Here is a 20,443-nt window from a genome sequence, read left to right as displayed (position 1 = left end):
AAATCTCTTGATCAAAAATGCATTGGCGACATCGCAACAGTGACTCATCACAAACCTGCATGTCCGACAAACACTCATGGAGGCGGAGGTAAGAGGGGGGGGGGGGGGGGGTGATGCTGCACGGATCACGTTGAGGTGTGTCCGCCTCCGTTGCGCCTCTTCCTGGGCACGCGTTTTTATTGCCACGGCTGAGAGATGCAGAGGGAAAAGGTGTTGTAGAAACACCTTACTCATTGCTGGGCACAACATCTGAGGAGGAATACCCCCAGGGTGCCCCCTCATCACTTTCCAAATACAAAGGTGCGCATCCTCCCACGCACGCACGCACGTACGCACGCACGCACTAAGCATGCAGAGAGGAAAGCGCCTGCTTGCTTGCTTGCTTGACCCATCATCTTGCCCCTGATCGCATGCAAGGTGCACAAACAGACACGTCATCCCGAACTCGAAGAAGAATAAAAAAAATAAAATAAAATAAAAACGGCTGACCTTTAAGAAGAATCCCATAAACCGTGTAGAGGGTGAAGATGGCATGACTGTTGAGATTCATCCTGTCTTATTGTTGTCTTGCACCTCGCGCTCGACGCTGATTTGTCCGCCTCGTAGATCCCCCCCCAAACCGGACCTGCTCCGTTCCAGGTACACTTTTGACCGAGTCCCTTGGCTTGCAAAGTGAAGTCGAGCAAGATTTGCAATGCTCCCAAAAACTGTGCTACTTTTTGTTGACAGGATCTGCAGCACAGCAGTGGGGATCAGTTGCGGAGCCTTCAGCGACACAACACTGGCGTCCTCCGGTAAACTGGAGATGCACTGCTGCCTGGCCCCGCTCGCTCCCTCCCTGCCTGTGAGGAGCAAGAGCGAGTCGACCAAGTTCCGCCCACACAGCGGAGACCGACGCGAGCCTTTAGCCAATCCGCAAGAGGAAGAAAAGTGATGTGGGGAGGCGCTCGGAGCCTAAGACCCGTTGAAAAAAAAAAAAGGATATTCGCTCGAGTTTTTCAAGGGCTGCCCGTGTATTTTTTAATAAACACAGGCAATCAATGAATGCCTAGTCCATCCTTCCATTTTTTATCGTGCTTGCCCTCCTTGGGGTTGCAAGGGTTATTATTATTTTTTATTTTTTTGCCAAACACGTTCTCAGTCAAAATTATGGCAATGAAGACAGAACCTGAGATTTATTTTCCCTTCAGGCCTTAAAATAGTTTTCATTTGTGTAGATCTATCGTATCATATTGTTTTGATTGACACACAATTGACAAAATATCAGAAACATCTCACACTATTATTATTCTATAAGGCCACCTTTTTTGGGATACAGCTCTTGCATTTCATCTTAGACTAACCCTGGAATACAAAGTCAAAGGATTTTATCGCAACAAAGCCTGCACAGGAACCTACAGTATGACTCTTTTGGCTGGCACCCAGAGCAAGATGATGGAAAAAGGCCTTTGCAGCACACATGTAGTATAAGCAGTGAATGCAAAACAGCCTAACTAACTCACACGCTTCGTGGCTTACTACTACGTTGATCCCAGCGCTTCTGGTCCAAGGACTGTAGGGGATTAAGGGTGACAAGCAAACTGGCTTAGAAGATTTCCCGGCAAGAACAATTGTTGGGGGTGGAGAGGTGAGGTTGGGCGAGGAATGGAGGGGACAAGGTAATGTATGGGTGTGTAGAGGTCAGGGGTTGGGAAGCAGTAAAGGGAAAAAAAAACCTCTTAAGACATAAGAGAAAGGAAGTGAACGAGCAGAGAGGACACAAGAGTACTATGAGTGAAAAGATATATTTAGACATTAGCAATGTTGATTTCCACTCGCTATACATACTGTATGAAGCCTCTCCCTTTAATTGCATCATTAGCTTGACTTGGAGCTGGCCTTGAACAGAACCCTATGCATTATTTATCAAATTAGTCGGGCTCTTTTGAAGTGGCCTGCAGACTGGACGGTATATATGCTGATAACGTTCCAGCTTCTTTTGAATCACAATTGCAGCTACTTGACAAAGGGAGAGTCATTCTTGTTTTCCTTTCATGTCAGGTCTACACAATCACTAATGTAATATTAAAAAAAATAGATTTCATTGTACTTTCTTTAGTTGTGTACAGACTGTTGCTGTTTATTATTTGAATAGTGGTTGATTTTCTTCCTTCTTCTAATTGGCTCTTTATGGTTGATGATTTTACAGTCAGCCATTGCATTGAAATTCACTTCACAGCTTTTGAATGCCTTTTCATGTGAGCACATTGTTTTTCTCTTTTTTTTAACACTATTGGTCTTGCTAATGTTTTTTTTTTTTTTTTCCTGGAGTAATGGAAAAATCTGTCCATTTGATTTTCAGTCGGGAAGCTTCTCGGCTGCAATTCTTCCAATTTCTTCTGCAGAAAGACAAGTTGAAACGTGCAAGTGCATACGTTTCTTCAATGAATGTCCTGCAATGTCCTTAAATACATAGAATCCATCAACCAAATTTTGTCCATTCATACAAGCACCAATGAATTGTTTCGGCCTACACTTCTTTGCCTCAACTCTACCAGAAGCCACATTACTATTTTTATGAGTGAATCTGTATAAAGAAATCTGCCTGGCCCACTGATCTCGGTATTTGGGTCACTTGGCTTTATTTGGTAGGGCTGCGACACACCTTATAATGGCTCATTTCACACCCTCCGAATTGGTGTGTGCCCTCACTAGGGGCATGGCAAAGAGCCCCAAGATTGGCCTCCAAAAGGTGTTTTGGTTCCAGGATCAAAGCCAATATGTGGAAAGATAGAAACAGCACATTGAGGTTTCCGCCTCACCTGGGATGGTCCCGGTGCTCCAGATGGCAAATAGACCAATTGTGTGCCTCCCATCCCATACACACAGACACCAAACGAAAGGGCCCCTCCCAAAGGTTCAAGAAACCACCACCTGCTCTTGGCTGCAACCATTGCTCATTGGTGCACCTAATATGGGCTGACATGTTACCAAGCTGAGAGCAGCCCGCCAGGCTGAGATGGAACAAGGTAAGGCACAACATGAATCATTTCACCTTTTACACGCAACATTTCTCCCTTGCAATTTCGAAAAGAACAGACTCGCAAAATGATGCCTTAAAGCATGCTGGCAAACACGTAGCTTCACCATTGCTAGCTGAATACTTTTGCTCACATTAAGTACAAGCGTAAATGAATTTCTTGAATCATTTATTGAATAACGGTTGTTCGATGCTATGTCGTTAATGAAAAGCCTAAAGAGCACTGGACCTAGAATCGACTCCTGAGGGACGCCAAGCTGCAATAAAAAAGTACGTATGTTCTCAATTTTACAGACGTGTAAAAATAAAACAAACTCTGACTTGATTGCCCATTTTAATAACGTTTACGGATCTTTGTTTACATTTGCCAGGGTTTGTTCCTACCCTCCATATGTGAGCAATCGCCTGTATACAGTTCCTTTGAATTTGCTGTGATTAGCACCTTAATTGAATTGTGCAATGTTCATTATGGTGATGCTGCTGCCTGTAGTGAAGGGAAACAAAAACAGAAGAATGTATTCATGCATTCTATTTTGGAATTACAGTTCCTTCACACTTTGAATTGAAGACATCTGGTGAAGCTAAGAAGTTTGCAAAGTGACATCTGGGCAAATATGTATTTGTTGCCAAGATTCTGCAGGAGAGTGAATCCAGTGTGATGATCTTTTTTTTTCTTTGCATGGTTGCTCTTCTGCTTCCTGTTTGGCAAAATGCTCCAATCAAAAAAGTATGGTCTGCATTGCCAACGAGTCTAATGCTATCATGGAACTGTTGAAAAGCATGAAATGACTGCTTTCAAACCAGAGCCAGTGCACGGATAGTGCAGCTTATTGCGCAGGTGTTAGATGAATCCGGCCAGGTCACAGATTTGACTATCACTTTTAAGGGCCAAGGCTGGAATAAGAAAATAAGCAACAACCTTGGTACGCTTTCTTCTGCAACGAAAAACAATGTAGAATGTGACATGCCAGTTGGCTGAAAAGCCTTCACAGAACCACCATTCCAAAATGGAGTTCCAGTTATGACTCAGGGGGCTTCTCATGCAGACACCTGCGCGTATGCACCCTCCCATTGCGTGTGTAGTATAAATGACCTTTCCCTCCAATTTTGGCAAGCATGAAGTGCCACAGAGAGCAGCCGCCTAGCGGGCTGTCGCACTGCCTGCCAAACGCAAACACGTGCAAAACACAGCGGCGCTTTCAATGGCTGTCTGAGCCCATCAGTTGGTTCAATGACAAAAAAGATGAAGACGGACTGTCGGGAATAGCTTCTTGATATCGGGCACGTCAACATTCCATTCTATTCAAATGTGTTATTGAATCAGTCCAACAAGTGCAGTCGACCAATAAAAAAATATTTTTTTAATTCAATCATGCTTGCTCTTTAAACCAACCTCTCCATGATGCATTTTGACATCATGACACCAAGGCGACGGTCTACAAATTTATCGACTGTACTTTCCAAAAGAAGGCTTTGAAGTCGGACGCTGTGATGTCCTAGTGGGAAAATCGAATTTGAATGCAGCATTATGCTTCTGTCACTTTGATGATCATTCACCTGAGACGGGCTCCATCATACTGTAATCCCAGGATATGTGGTACCCCAAAAAAATTGATGGCCACCTTAATTTGAATTGTATTTTTTTTATTTATTCCGCAAACCTCTTTCTTTCCACCCTTAATCTACATTTATGTATACCTTCCTGTACGCTCGTATCTACCATGCGCAAGCTGTTCAAAGCAATGCTCCTGTCTCATGGAATCAATAAACTTGCCTGAATATAAATCTGAATCTCCCAGCGATCCCAGTTGCAGCATGCCTCGTTTTAATTAGCGAGAAAACGTAACGGATACACAATAAACCTTACCGTAAATTTAGCTGTTGTCATTTATTGGCCTTTTGGCTGTCCACATAATCCACAAATAACAATGTTTCTATTTGGGTAGGGGTGCTTTTTGGCAGGTTTGCGATGAGCTACCAAAATTAGTAAGCCGCTGCTTGTTTTGCCAAGAAGACATCCACATGAATGATTTGAGTGCGGAGTCAAGACTGGCCAAAGCTATGATGAAAGTATCCATTTAACCAAGCCCTTTTGTAAAGATTTCACCAGTTGCCAAAATTGACCACCTGCCATTTTGCCAAAATACCCTCACATGTATTGAAATTGCAGAAGTAGAAGCCAGAACCCGTCCGAACAATTTGAGATGATTCGGCAGATACTGTGCTTAGTTTTTCACTTGGAACATTCCGTACCTGTTAGACAACTTGTATCTCACGCATTGCAACTCCTCCCAAGTGACAAGGAATCATCCAATCAAATTTGGTTTATTCAGAGGACGTTTACCAATGGCGCGAGTGGGTGTTTGGTGCACGGGAATGAGAATCGCATGGAAATTGCCTCTGACAGCAGAAAGTACAACTCTTCAAAAATAATCGCAGCAACTTTCTAAAATGTTCTCCTCATCTCCCCAAGATGACACTTACTAAACTCTACATGCAGGTCAGCCCTGACACCAGTTTACATGGCAACGGGCTGCTAAAAAAGAAAAAAAAATCCATCTTTGCTGCTAACTTGAACCGAATACGCTTTTTTTTTGTAAACCAAAGACTGCATAACAATAATTGGAAATTGAAACAAGTTGAGGACGCTCTTGATTCAGTCAAGTAATTACAACAGCATTTTTTATTTATTTAAGCGTCATAAAATAAACTAGGCTGATTGAAAGCATAGTTGCACTCGAGGTTGCGGTTCAATTTGGGAAATTATTCAATACTGTGATTTCATAGATACGTGGTTGCATGGTAAGTAACAATTTAAAAACATACATTTGAAAAGTAAAAGGTCACAAGTCCAGTTTCTGCATGTTTTCCTGACGCTGAAATGTCACATTATGCATTGCCGGTTATTCGGCTTAGCGCAGACGATAACAACTGCACATTTATGATAAATAATATACAGTGAGTCGGATTCATGTGGCCCCACCCACTTCAGTTACTGGCATATAAATTATTGGTGTAGTTATTTTGAGCAAAAATAATGAGTTTCATTGAGTTTGTGGTCATTTTTTAAACATCAAAGCTGGGTGGGTGGTGGGGGGGCTTGCAGCAGCTTTTGTTCCTCTGCTCGTTTATTTGTGCAGAATAATAAACATAGAACAGCTTGATGGGACTGTTAGATAGCAATAGATTTAAAAAAAAATGTTTTTTTTTTTTCCTTTCCTGTGTCTGTCTGTGTTTGGACTACATTGTACACTGGTCTGCAGGGATGTCGCCAGAACCGAAAGCGCCAACTGTTTCCTGGCAGCCTGGAATAAATTATTAGCCAGTCCATTTAAGTAACATTTCCGCCTTAGATTGCCATATTCAGTTAAGCGGTGCCAGTGACGGCAAAGCAGTGGGAGTAAAGCTAAGATCAAGTGCTAAATAGAGGGCTCGCAGTGCTTTAATTTGCCTAGCACACTGTGATGTGAGGGCGGGTGGGAGAAAGAGAGAGAGAGAGAGAGAGAGAGAGAGAGAGAGAGAGAAAAAATCAAGGCTGAAAGAGGAAATTTTGAATGCAATATGATGAGCAGTTAGGGTAGTTATATGAAATGAAATGAATAGAAATGACTTTTTGATGCTTTATCTATAGTGCGAGAGAGAAGACAATTTACTCTGTGGATATGCAAAAACACATGATCCAGCTCTTACAGGCAAGTCATTATAAAGTGAATTGTGTGAATAAAAAATGGAAAGGCAAAATTAATATGGATTAAGATGGCCAAGGACACCTTAAGAATACAAATGCCCTAAAAATGGGAAAAACACGAGGTGAAATGGCGTGCAAGCAAAAAAAAATGCTGAACACACAAGAAGACATTACTAAGCAAATTACAAATCATTAAATTTGAGTGAAAATTCCTTTGTACCTCAAAACATTTTAAGAATCTTAACACTGTGTTTTAATATATTGCTCTGAAGTTTCCCAAACAAATTCCACCTGTTGCTGAACCCAACCCTTCATTCATAGACGTCACTAAATATACCACCGTATAACACACACACACTACATCTTCAACAACATCAGCCAATAAGCTATTTTTCAGTGTAAATACGCTATTTCATCTCCCAACTTCTACACCAAGAAGGTGAATCATGCAGCCGCCAGCAGCAGAATGACAGGCGCCATCATTTGTAATTTATTCCTAATATGAATGTGACTACCCACAGCTGAGCTACCAAGTCGGGCCAGAGACCTCTCACTCATGCAGAACCAGATGACCATGCACACGCTTACATGCACACACATACACACTTAAAGTGCTTAGTGAACCTCAGCACAGCAGCTCTTGGACAGATTTTGGAATGATTCAGTAGAAGGGTCAGTACTGTGCACGCACACATCCAACTTCTAGCCTCTAGGTAAGGCAAGGCTCATGAAATTGAGTTCACGGTGGTCGCTTAGCAATGTTGAGCAGAAGGTGCGCTATCAGGCCAAATTGTTCCGGTTCCTCTTGGCTCCCCTCAATTCCGTCTGAGTGTTCAGAGGTGGAACGACGGCACACTGATCTGGCAGCGCTGACATTTAGAGAGGCGGAAAGGAAAAAATAAAAGTCTGTAAGTGAGAATTTATCAGCGCTTGACGTTAAAAAATAAAAACACACACACACACACGGAAATTTGTTAAAGCTTGGAATTCAGTTCATCTTACAGACTGCAGGAGTGAGTGTAGTGAAAGAGCCAATTTGGCAGCAAATCGTCATCAAATTAAGGAACCCAAACTCAAAGTCTACTATCTACCCGTGCGGCCAAACACAGCCTGATCGTTCTTCAATAAACCACATGACACGTATGCAAATGAACGTGTTTGTTTTGGGATCAAAAACTCCAGTTGTTGCATAATGATGCATGCATAGTAGAGTCAATTAACTCTGTGATTAATTGCCACGTGCTTGTCACCATCCCGTTCGAATGATGCTACGGGGCGTTGAGAGGAAAAACAACAGCTCGCAAAATAGTAACGGGCTCTTTATTTATTGAAGAGATATGTCTGAGCAGCAGTGGGAGGAAAAAAAATGCATTGTCACTTCAGGAAATGTATGACTTGACAAAGGAATGGAGAGCATTCATTTGATACTTGTTGGGACTTTGAAGCTGTTGCTAAAAAGGAATCCGTTCACACTGCTGCTCACACGCTGGCGAGACGTGTTGCTGTTCTAATAGGCAAAAAAAGAAAATGCCATTTTGTTGCTAAGCTCACTGGAAATGATGCTCTGATAAACAAAAGTATTCAGACGCATTTAGTCTTAAATTAATTAAGTAGTAGTACAAAACCATCTTAATTCCCTCTGCCACCGTGACAGAAAGTAGCTATTCGGAAATTCATAAAATGAGACGACAAAATGGAGCACTCTCATTCTACACAACGCACGCAAACTGATGGCTTGTCTTTGTACTTTGCATGCTTTGTTTCAAATACCTTCATTACGGATTCAAACGTGCGTGCGTCCTTGTCTCCTGATAATGCCAAACAGCCTTGAATGAATAATGATTCTCTGTTTACTTGAGGTAAGCTGTTGTTTTTTGGGGCTTTTTTTGCCTACTATCTTAACCACTCTGCATCACATTTCAGCTAAATATTCAGACTTTCCAACCAGATCACACAATCGCTGCCTCCCGTTCAAATATGTGTTTAAGATTTTAAAAAGCGCAATCGTTCGGTAGGGCTTCAACTTATTCCTGCAGCCACTGGCGGAGCTAGGATTTTTTTTTCTTGGAGGGCGGGCAGGGATATTAGTGGGTTGCTTTTACAAACCCACGAAATTCTTCCAAAAAATGGTGATACAGATTCATTGGGAAACGGGTGGAAATGTAGAAATTAATTCCTGGAAAAATCTGAAAATACCCAAAAATTAATTATCTGGCCACCTGGCATCTGTTCATGCATATTTCAGGGGATGCACAAGGGCCAAAGACGGCACATTCCCACATCGATTTAACATATTTAATTTCCTGCACAGAACTGGCTAAACTAAAAAAGAAAAAAAAAAAAAATTGAGATTCAGAAAGTGCTGCTGTTTTAAGCAACAGAGCAGTTTCTCGCTATTGTATGAACTATAGCTTAATTGGTAATTACAGTTCCAGTGGTGCAATTATGTCATTAGTATGATTATTACTATTATTACTATTATAATGGCCAAAGTAAAGAATTCTGGATGATTCACTTCTAGGCGATGTAGAGTCGTCACCCCTTTGCAGCAACTCCAACTCATTCCTTTTATCTCTTTCTTTCAAGATGTTTTGCTAAGGAACATCAATGTTATTGGATTTTTTATTATTTTTTTTTCTTTCCTCAATCTTGTTTACGGTGCTTCATCTACAGCTCCAAGAAGTTACTGCCTTGCCTCTAGCATGGAGCCAGCAGGGGTTCCCTTGGCGAGGAGCACATGGAGTGATGAGAGCTGGCGTTAATGGCAAGCAAAGGGAGAGAGAAGACTGAATGGGACAGGAGGTTTCAACCATTTCCCTCTATTGATCATGATGGAGAACGCTTGCTAACCCGCCGACGAAACAGACAAACAACAGCTGCCGTTGTCTATTTACGTTCAATCACCAGCTGCAGCCAATGCCAGTGACGTCATATGACGCTGTGATCGTAATATCATTTTAGCATTAATTTATAATCTGAACATTTCTTATTGGTATTGTAATCGAACCCGATAGATTTTAGCCTCGCATAATACAAATAAACAAATGTGATATTTGATTGTATCGAACAGTAATACAAATTGATACACACTCACACAATGTCAAGTGAATAAATAATATGTTTGCGTGTCAAGTGACAAACAGGAGACCTTCAACAAAGGTCTGAAGTCAAGGTGTGAAGTCTGGGACTGCATAGGAGGTTAAGGCTGCTGTAAAAAAGGGCAGAGAGAGGTGATAATATAGGGAGTAAATTACGAGGCTGGCAGAGATGCCTGATCTGAACGAACAATGCACTTTGCTCTTTGCTAGAACGCTATGATCAAATAACTCAGGGGAGCTACCTTGGCTGCTTCCTGACACCCGTTGTCAGCACTTTGTTTTAACTTTTTTTTTAAGACTTGCCAACACCTCGCAGTCAGTTACAAAGGGGAAACAAAACTGAAACGACAAAGGAAAGAAACTTTGATCAAAAAGTCTTTTAGTCTCAATTTTCTGCTTTTAATCTTAAATTCTTCTGATTTTTTTGAAATAAAGATTTAGAGACAAAGAAGAAATCCCGCAGATGGGGCTGGCTGGACCTTACAGGGCAGCAGTGATTGCATGGCCTGGCCTGGCCTGGCCTGGCCTGGCCTGGCCTGGCCTGGCCCATGAACAGTAAACAGGATGAAAATAACGAACCATTGCTCTCAAGTTGAATGCGAGAGTAGTTTGGTTTGGGCCCCAAAATGAAGATTTGGGCACCATGGGCAATCTGACTCAGCAGCCACTAATTGTTATTTTCTGTTCTCTCCATGCCTATTGCCCTCTGGTTGCTTTCTACCATTATCTTTTACATCCTCGTGATACACACGACTGGAATTCGACACGCGCTCCCTGGTTTATCGTTTATTTTGTGCCGTCTCGGTGGCTGCTCCCACACTCTTCCGCCGACGTGTTTGGTTCAGTTGATGAACCACAGTGAAGCTGTTAATTCCCAGCGCAGCGAGTGCGCACACCAGAGGAGGTGGATGGAGACTGAAGCGTTCACAGCTCGGCATCCTTGTGATCCTCCGGCCGGCAGAAAAACATCCCAGTGGCGGTGACACTTGCAGGGTGTGTGTGAAATAGAAGACAGACTCAGACAAAGGCGGAGCAAATTGATGGGGAAGTTATCATTGTTAAAATTGTCAAATGTTACGCAATCTAACAGACTCCCCCTCCTGCTTTAATATAGAGCAAAAAAGTTTTTATTGTGGTAAGGGAAATGGTTGAATGGGAAGAAATATGAAACTGTCCCCTGATATTGTCACCTTTTAACCATCTTACTGGTGAATATGAAAATGTGCAAAATCTGATATGTCCATTCAATCCATCCAAAGTATTCACAGTTCAAGCTGCTTTGCATCTACTCGGCTGCGCTACGTGGCATTATAATAATGTCTGGATCGGAGGTCATTATTTGTGCATTAGCTTTGCTCCGACAGATAGCCAGCCACCCGCCAATGGCATCGCGTTTAAAGACACAAGCACAAAGCGGTGTGTGAAATGAGGACACTTTCCTGAACTGTGTTTATGACAATGGGGAAAAAGCTTTGACATTTCTGGGAAACTACAGGGGCATTACAACGCTCCTAAACTAAATTTCAAACATGGCGACTTCTTGCCTCGGGCTTTGGTATTAACGGACTAGGTGCTTGGAATTGTTCTTGGAAATTCACTGCCGGTAACATATTTTGCTTCATTTGAAAAACAAAATGTGCAGAGTAGTTTATAAATACAAAGTAGTAGATGTCAAAACTTTCCACACCAAGTTCCGGAATTAATTTGCACTTCAAGTCACAAGAGCATTAAAATACAGGAGTGTAGTAGTGCTAAGCGTTTATCAAGAAACAAGGCAGAGGTATCTCATGAAAAGGCCACTGTAATATTGTGCACAGTTTTTAATTTCTCATGTAATTATTTTCTCATATATGATTTTATTTATTCTTTTTTTTATTATTTATATTATTTTGAAAATATGACAAACGGAGAAAAAAAATAACAGCGCAAACGGGGGGATTTATTTTTAGCCGCGATCCGTAAAACATACACAAGGCCGTAAAAAGCATATCAAGACATTTTATGCCTTCACATCAGTGCAGAATTCCTAATGCGCCATCCTTCCACATCCATTTCTCACGGGACCCTTTAACTTTGATGCCTCATCAAATCACTTTTAATATTTCTTAAAGACTCAGGTGTCACTATGCATTTCCAAGTCCCCAATATGTAATGAACCTTTGCTTTATGACAGCTGTCCAGATGACCGCGCTAGGCTTGAAGTATTTCGGGGTGCTCGCAAACGTTCCGCTCATCAGGCTGAGTAACTTTACAGGCCCTCTTTGAGCCATCAAAGCTCACATTTGTGCACAGAAGCAAGGAAAATACCTGCACTTTGTCCAGTGAGGACCAGCTGCTGCTTCGACTCGGCAAAAGAAAGAAAATGACCTTTCCTGTAGCGTTGCTCGGCGGCAGATGGTATGAATGAAAACCATTCGGAACAAATTAAGCCTTCCTCATAGTTAACTATGAAAATGAATCACATATCTTCAAGTCTTAGGATTCACGCTGCCTTTTAACTTATTCACTGCTAGCCCAGGTACAAATGGACGTCTGTAGTCATCATTGGCAGTGAATCAGTTAAGGTGTGTTTTAAGTCTGATAGTTTGAAACTTTTCAACATCCTAAATTCCTCTCAAGGTTTATCAAGGGTCAGACGTTTATGACTAAGCATAAAGGAAATGTCATAAGAGGTCGCCATGAGTCATCTTGCAATTAGAGCTGACTTTTACCCTTTCAACTCTGTGTAATGTAAAAAGACCAGATAAAACTCACTGCTCATTTCCGGACACAATATTGGTTTTGAAAATCATTTCATTACAACGGCAGCAGACGGTAATTGAGTATTTAACTTGATAAAGCTGTCCTTATTTGAACTGCTGTAGTGCAACAAATATAAACGTCCAATTCGGTCTGTCAGAAAATACATAAATAAAATGCAGTACGGCAACTGCGAACTAAAAAAAACCCCGTACAATTTGGCGTAAATTGTTATTATTAACACAACAACAAACTTCTCCTCATTGGGAATATTTAGTACATAACATCGTCAAATACGATGGAGCATACGGGAGCGGATTTAAAATATAAATGGCTTCATCAATCTGGATAAATCCAAAAATGAGAGCTGAAGAAAATAATAAGGTGCTTGAAACAAAAAAAAAAAAAAAAATGCACAAGGTATTATTACGGTACAAAGAAAGTCTGCTCCAGCACTTAATGACCCTGAGAGATGTAATTGATTACTGTTATCAGTGTGGAGGCCGTTAGAGTCATACAGATAATGGCAGTCGTAATACACTGCGCCGCAATATTCTTTTGGACTGATAGAAAGTGACTGAAAGAATCGTCTTGAAAGAAATGAGGGGAAAGTGAGACAAATGATGATGAAGATGTTCTAATAATAAAACGTGTATTCATATATCAGTGTTGTCCTTGCTTTGGAGGAACGTTTGATCTTTGCTCTCATGATTTCCCATCCACTACGTTATCCATATTGTCCCCATCAGCAGGCTTTCATTATTATTTATGATTTATCAATAACCACCCATTGCACCCGGCTGACAGCTATTCATCTGCCCTCGCCTATTTTCACCCTTTCCAGCCCATTTTCGCACCCGTCCCACGACTCACCTCTTTAATCAACCCCCCCCCCCCCCCCCCCCTTCCCTCATTCATCACTCGTCTTTTCGCCATCCTCACCTGCTTTTTGTCTTGCTCATCCATTCTCCGCCAAAGCTCGTCGCTCGTCCGCGTCGTGGTCAGAGCCAGAGCATCCTTGTGCCTGCTGGAAGAAAAATATAAAAACAGAGCATTGTGACACATGTTTTATCAACTCAAGTGGGACAAATTGGCATGTTACAAGTCTTCAAGGATTACAGCAGTGCATTATTCCAAACGCTGAAATGTGCATGTGGAGAACATGCTGACTGTGCGCCAGACGTGCTAGCCACATGTCATCCATCATAAATACTCATTGCAAAAACAGCCTCGAGGGCTCCACAGGTTAAGTTGAGCAGAAAATTCACTTTGAACTCGAGAAGTGTGTGTTTTTTGGAAAGCTGAATTGTGCATGCACACATGGCTTTTATAATGGAAATAGCTGGAATGAATTTAAATCCATTGTCAGACAGCAATTAACTTCTCAATAACAAACCTTCCAAACAGTAATAAGATTGAGATTCCATAATCACTGAACTCTTTCAAAAGTTAACCAAGAGGAACCGCTTAATTCGGTGTCGCCCTTTATTGACCACCAAGCTCAACTACTTTGTTCGTTTTCAATCAGAGGCGGTCGAATAAAACACTCCCGTAAATATGAAAGCTTTAAAAATGATGCACAACAATAGACGAGCAGCAATCTGTGAGATGAATGTAGCGTCACTTGTTTGTAATAGCCCTTTGTCAAAATAAAATCTGTTTAGGTTCCGACTTTAACTACTTCATCAGCGATAGTTACGGTGTAATCATTTGGGATGCCTTACAATGATTTCCTTATTTGTTCCTCGTGTGAATTTACAAGGCAAGCCAACTTTTAGCAAAAGTGAATGTGCTTGGTGTGTGCGTAGCAATTCCCGGCTGTCTTTTTGTGCAGGATTGACTCCATTGTGAGCTACTTTGCCGGTCATGCTTGAAATAACTCCAGCTAAGCTGCCTTGCTGTAAATTGATAGGGGAGCACAGGAGAGGTTTACTCAAAATTTCTACAAGGAAAAACAGCAATCATTTTCATGTTTCGCCTAATTTTCCCAAATGCACTGGGACCACTGGAAAGTAATGGACTCCAGTCAAGCTTGCGAATTCCGACAACAAAAACACACAATTGCGTCCCGGAGTGAGCAATAAATTCATTTGCGTGATCATTTCAGATATAAATGCTTGCTAGCGCGGCTCCTTTGTTGGACTTTTCTCATTAAAATGTCAACTGTGTGTTAAATGTACATTTCATTCAAACAACATTTCAAAGATCTCAATTGCTTTTCAACTGCAAACGTAATGTTCCAATTTGCATGCATATTGTATTCTGGGCTTCATGTCTGTTGCCAAAAAGCGAAATTAAATTCATGCGAGGACAAAAACAGCACTACTGCTGCTTACCTTCTGGCACTGAAATGTGAAATTACTGGTAATAAAAGTACACTTACTTGGAAATGCAACACCTCCTCCACTCATCTATTTGCATCCAAGCACACTCAGAGAAAAAAAAAAAAATGCCCTTGTCTCGGTTCATGCCACCTCATCGTACCTGAGCGTTCTTTTCTTTTAATTAATGATAACATGGAAATCTCATCATAAAGGAGGGGAATTGTAAGCCCGACGCTCATCGGACTCTGCTTTGCTAGTTTGAAAGAATGTCAATAAGGAGGGGATTGTGTTCCGCATGTATATTGAGAGCAGACTGGATGGTACAGACTGTACTAAGTAGCGGCTTAGTGCCACAATGTTGGCTTTATTGTCAATTCATGCAAATACAATGATGAAAAAAAACAAGACCTAATGCAAAAATATGAATGGAGAATATGCTGCTCTTCATGAAATATTCAGTGTGAGAGTGACACAAAATCAGTTTACTCTCATTTTAGATTCACCTAAAAAGTGTAGGCTAGCTTCTCGGATTTATAACATACGAATGTGAATCTGCATGCAAATCACGCTTCGGATTACTTCAAATTGATGAATGCAGGTATATTTAAATTCTTCCCCTTTATTAGGCTAATCTGCCAATAATGCATTCAGGACTGAGCGGCAAGGGTGGCGGCAGGCTGGGAGCAAATTATGAACATCTGCTTGAGACCTATACACAAAGACGGCGCCAATTATCACTCGTGACACACTTTAATGGGCACGTCAAAATAAACGTCTGCGCCGTGGCAGATCGCAATATCCTTGATAAGTCACCAGAACGCCTAACGGATGAAAGGAAGTGCACGCCGAGTCAAAGGCCGTCACGCCAACTAGCCCAAAGACTAGCCCGCTTTATTTTTAGTCGCCAATCTGTTTGTTTGTGGGCTCCAGAGTATCTGCGGGGAAAAAAAGGGGCCGCGTGCTATTTTTAAATTGGTTTAATTAGCCAGAACAGCTCAACCTCAGGCGTGCAAAACAATGTCTTATCTCCATATGTTTCTGCCTATAAATTAATTCCAATACCTCGAACTGTATCGGATGTGACATCGACTTGATCTCATAATAAATGATATTGACACGAATACGCATTGTGACTCGCATGTAAACATGCACAAAGACTCGGGAAGTGATATTAGTCTGTTAAAAAAGATGCTGAGCTACAGTGGTTATAAAAAGTCTGCACACCCCTGAGTTTCAACAAAACTCACTTGTGGAGCGAGTCCTTCAGGTGCTCAATGAGTCTAAATTCTTTAAATCTAGAAAATGATGCGGTAGATGCACGCGTGTGAATCCAACCGAGTAAAAACTGGGCGATTTAAAGGCAGGACACGTAATGTTGATTCTATAAGTCACAAAGGGGGAAAGCGAGAGAAATAGTGAAGAATTTCAGATGGGTAAAAAGGCGGCGCGCTTGCTCTGGTGACATGTTGAAGGGGTTGTTTGGCTTCCAAATTTTGAAAAGGTTCTGTTAAATGAATAAATCATGACTCTTACCCCAAACAGCTGTGATGGGGGAAGGTGCAGCAGAAAATTCTTTTATTTTGACATCCACAGCATACAGTAAAAAAAAAGAGGGGTTGCTAGGTGAATCCCAAGCAGGCGGAATTCGATGCGGCAGCCAGCAAAGGCGTTATGCAGAAGTGAACGAGATGCATATTAACACTCGGCTTCTAATTTCTGCCTGAAGAGCCTTTTGAAAGCAGCCTGCTTGTACAGTACAGCAGATAAATTGGCCGCTTAATGGGAGGAATCAAAAACCCATATGAAGTGCATTAATATACATTTCAAGGCTTTGCCGCTTTTATAATCCAACAATGGCTGATTGCATTTTTTAAAATAGCACTGAAAAAGCAGCTTTGAAGCAGGCCAGTAGAAAATGTTGGGAATTGCTTTGTTAGAAGCTCACTTATTTGCAAGCCGGCATGGGAACAAATATACAAGTGTGATTATATAAATTGCATGAATAACTATCAAATAAAATAAAAAATAAAAAAAAGGTTCAATCTTATGAGTTTACACGTGAGTGTCTGGACGTGAGCTGTGGCCAACAGCAATTCCACTTCTCTACATGTTTTTGTTGTAATTAGTTTTGAGAATTATTAACTGTATGTGTCCACTTAATTACCGCTTGACTGTCAAGATGCCTACTACGGAAAAATTTAATTAAAACACTCAGGATTATTTTATCCTCATCCACTTACATATATCATTAAGGACTCCTCATAAAATTTGAAATAGAGCAACCATCCTGTTTGTATTCCTCAGTTAATTAAAGTGCATATACATGTGGTGAATGCGCACATAAGTGCGAGGCTTTCCCTCATACTCGAGGATGGCCAGAAGCAAGCTCGTCTCCCCGGGACGCAAAGACGACAGTTTGCTTCTATCAGCAGAATATTACCCAGCACGACTCCTCATATTTGTGCAAGGCCTCCTGCAGCTGCCGCCGCTTTTATCATCCATTTTCTCCCGCAACGCACCCATTTCTCAACAACTGAAAAAGTGCAATCCTCTTAAATTTCTCCCCCCCCTCCCCTCTCAGTCATGTGTATCGGATGTTATTGATGACATTGATTTTTACATGGTAAAGTGTACTTGTACGGCACATTAGCACATTAAAAGTCATAATATTAATAGCGGGAGGCTCTTAGACAGAGGCTGGCTTCTGGCAAGAACCATTTCCCCAGAATGAAGATTATTGCTCGCGCCTTGAAGGTGAGTCACTACATACAACTGCATTTGAAGCCTATTGGACTGATCGGTCACCGTTCCATTTCTGGTTCTATGTTTACATAACTGTAAATATATCATAATCCATGAGTCAGATGATGAATCTTTTATACTCAAATATCACAGGATTGATCATTTTGACTTTGTGTGGTTATTTTTCTTAGCTGATTGGGTAAGGAGAAGTGACCAATTGGGTGAGAGAGAAAAAAATAAACACTTCAATTATTAAATGCGGTTCTTCTAAACTAATTATGACTTCAATAATAAATAAGGACATCTGAAAGACACATCATCCCACCATAATTGTACTCCATTTTGACATGTCTGGGACCTTTGCTGGAAAATAATATTTTGATATGTGTGTGTGTGTATGTCAGTGTGTCTATGTGTGTATGTTACGTCTGCAGAAGTCAAGTCCACGCAGGCAGGCTGCTGACCACCTGGCGCTTGACTGGCATGTTTTCTGCACAGCAGGTAGTGTGGGCACGTCTCCAGAGAAGTCATTACACAACCTTGATCCCCTTCCAAAGCACCCGAGTTCATTCTACAAGTGGCATTTGCTTAATAGTGAAGGACGTCGCCTTGCAATTAAAAACCTTTTAACTGACATCCCCGTACACACACACACACATATATATATATAGGAAGATGATTTGTAAGTGCACCTGATGAAGTGTCTGTTGAGTGTGTTCAGCAGGATACATGTAAGCATGCATGTGATAGACCCTTAAGGCGGGAGAGCTCAAAGCGATGGCTCTTCCCCTTCTAATTAAAGTGCGTTAAAAGGAGGAATTCTGGCAACTTCCCTCAGCAGGGGAGGCGACCGGAAAGTCTTGTCTAGTTTCTTACTCTACTCAGAGTAATAATTACCTGTGATAATTACTTTCCCCTCTCAAGCAATTAATGGCAATTCCAGCAGCGGTGCTCAGTGGTGGTGCTGGTCTAATTTTATTGAGGTGGTCTGGCAGAAGGGGCACATTTAACCTGCTACTAGTTCCTATTAGTTAACCTTACAACTACACAAAATCAACAATAGGCTATTCATATATAATACAGAAAATGTCATTATTAGACAGGGATTGCATTTTTGTATTTGTTTTCTGCACCATAATAATAATGAGACATTGAGACCGAGCCAGATGAGGGTGTTGAGCGAGCTGATGTTGAGAGCTTTGTGAATTTGTACGAGGAAAAACAAGCCTGCCTGCCTAATATGCATGCATTAGTAATCATTCAGCGAAACATGACTTTCTAAGACTGTCCTCCCATCAGTGTGACTTGGATCACTTGCGGAATTAATTAAGAACCAAAGCGAGTGTCTGTCATCCTGCTGCGTCCGACCGACCGAGCGGGCATGTTGTCACAAACACGAGCGAATATACAACAGCGCTCGCCGCCGCCTACCCGGGCCGAGCGGTGCCAGCGTCTCATCATGGGGTATGCAAAACATTCCCAGACGCTGACCCCTTGCTCACAGTTTGTACTTATTAATTTATTTGTCGGCGCGTGAAGCCACGTGGCCTCGGGGTAGAGCGAAACTCAGGCGGGCTGGGTTAAGCACTCATCTCATTGAAGCCGATCTTATCGAGTGATTACTTATTCACACAGTGTTTATTCCCCGGTCGCCGTCGCCGGCTCTCATTTGCCGAGTTGCCGCCTGACAACACATCAGTGGTTCCAGCTTGTATGGCGCCCCCTTAAATTTGAAACAGTGATGATGAATGAGGGCCCTAGCAATGTAGAATCCTAAGCACATTGTGAAAATCCCTCTTATTACTGCTAAGCTCCCTTCATGCCACAAAAGTCCTCCAGACGGCATCAATATGCTTACCATGACATTTGGATGAAAACAGGAGTTCAGAAAGATTCTCCCTTTGAAATAATACAGGTATATATCCACTTGTTTATAGTGCCTTTCTTTGATTAAGGCAATGTGTCATTGTGATTATTATTATTATGAAGCATGGCATTCTGATTTTTATGAGGTGCAAAATGTTTTTTCTCTGAAATGTGTTTTCTTCCATTTGTGGTGTCTGAGAGCGTTTCGCATTGATTGGTTGTGTTAATTATAGTGATTTAGGCAAAGTTGAACAACAATATTGATAACGTTACTTCAAAATCATCACGAACCGCAATTGTTTTTCACAATTAACACAAACGCACGCACGCGCAAGCACGCACACACTCACACAAACAAAGGTCATATTTATTAAAGTCCTTTTATCTCCCGATTGACTTACAACAAATTAGAAAGGAGTAGTTTGTAATGGCAAAGGCAGTGCACAGTGGAAAAACAAGCACAATATCAATTAGACTCAATCAAAAATCAAAATTAATTAGTTGGACAATTAGAGGACAAAAACAACAACATTGGAAACCTCATGCACCTGGTAAAAGGTCACGGATAATATTCGGAGACATTTGGACCATTAAGCCACTGCCTCTTTGGAGAGGCACATAAAATAAAATGAAATAGAATTAAATAGAATTAAATAAAATAAAATTAATATATATTCAAACCCATTATAGTCGCAACGGTCAATATCTCCCATTTTAGCCTGAGCGACGACATCACCGTCCGTATCTAACAGAGGAATGGAAAATATTCGAGGAACGCCAATACACGCAATATCAATCTCGTGGAGAAGTTGTTGAAAAGGAGTGTCAGGTGATGATATTTAAAAAGTAGAGGTGTTGTTGACTATGAGAAGCTAAATGACCGCATTGTTTCTCAAAAGTGCGTAAGTGACAACAAGAGGCGTGTCACCTTTTGAGTAAGGATGGCGGCGGGACAAACAAACAATAG

At 41.5% G+C, this 20,443-nt stretch overlaps 1 protein-coding gene across 4 annotated transcripts in view; it reads right to left on the bottom strand.

Annotated features, from left to right (window-relative positions):
• cadm2a (cell adhesion molecule 2a) overlaps positions 1–20,443 on the bottom strand; it is a 151,974-nt gene that overhangs the window by 103,655 nt on the left and 27,876 nt on the right. For 3 of the 4 annotated variants that reach the window (XM_049741604.1, XM_049741606.2, XM_049741605.2), the window contains exon 1: positions 490–855. In XM_049741604.1, the coding sequence (XP_049597561.1) occupies positions 490–550 (61 nt within the window). In that variant the 5' untranslated portion in view covers positions 551–855. Of the gene's footprint in view, positions 1–489; positions 856–13,486; positions 13,572–20,443 lie in introns of those variants that run through there. The other variant, XM_049741608.2, reaches the window with a different exon arrangement.

This window comes from Syngnathus scovelli, chromosome 15 (genome assembly GCF_024217435.2).
Source record: "Syngnathus scovelli strain Florida chromosome 15, RoL_Ssco_1.2, whole genome shotgun sequence".
Classification (NCBI taxonomy): domain Eukaryota; kingdom Metazoa; phylum Chordata; class Actinopteri; order Syngnathiformes; family Syngnathidae; genus Syngnathus; species Syngnathus scovelli.
This window is presented reverse-complemented; position numbering and strand designations above follow the sequence as displayed.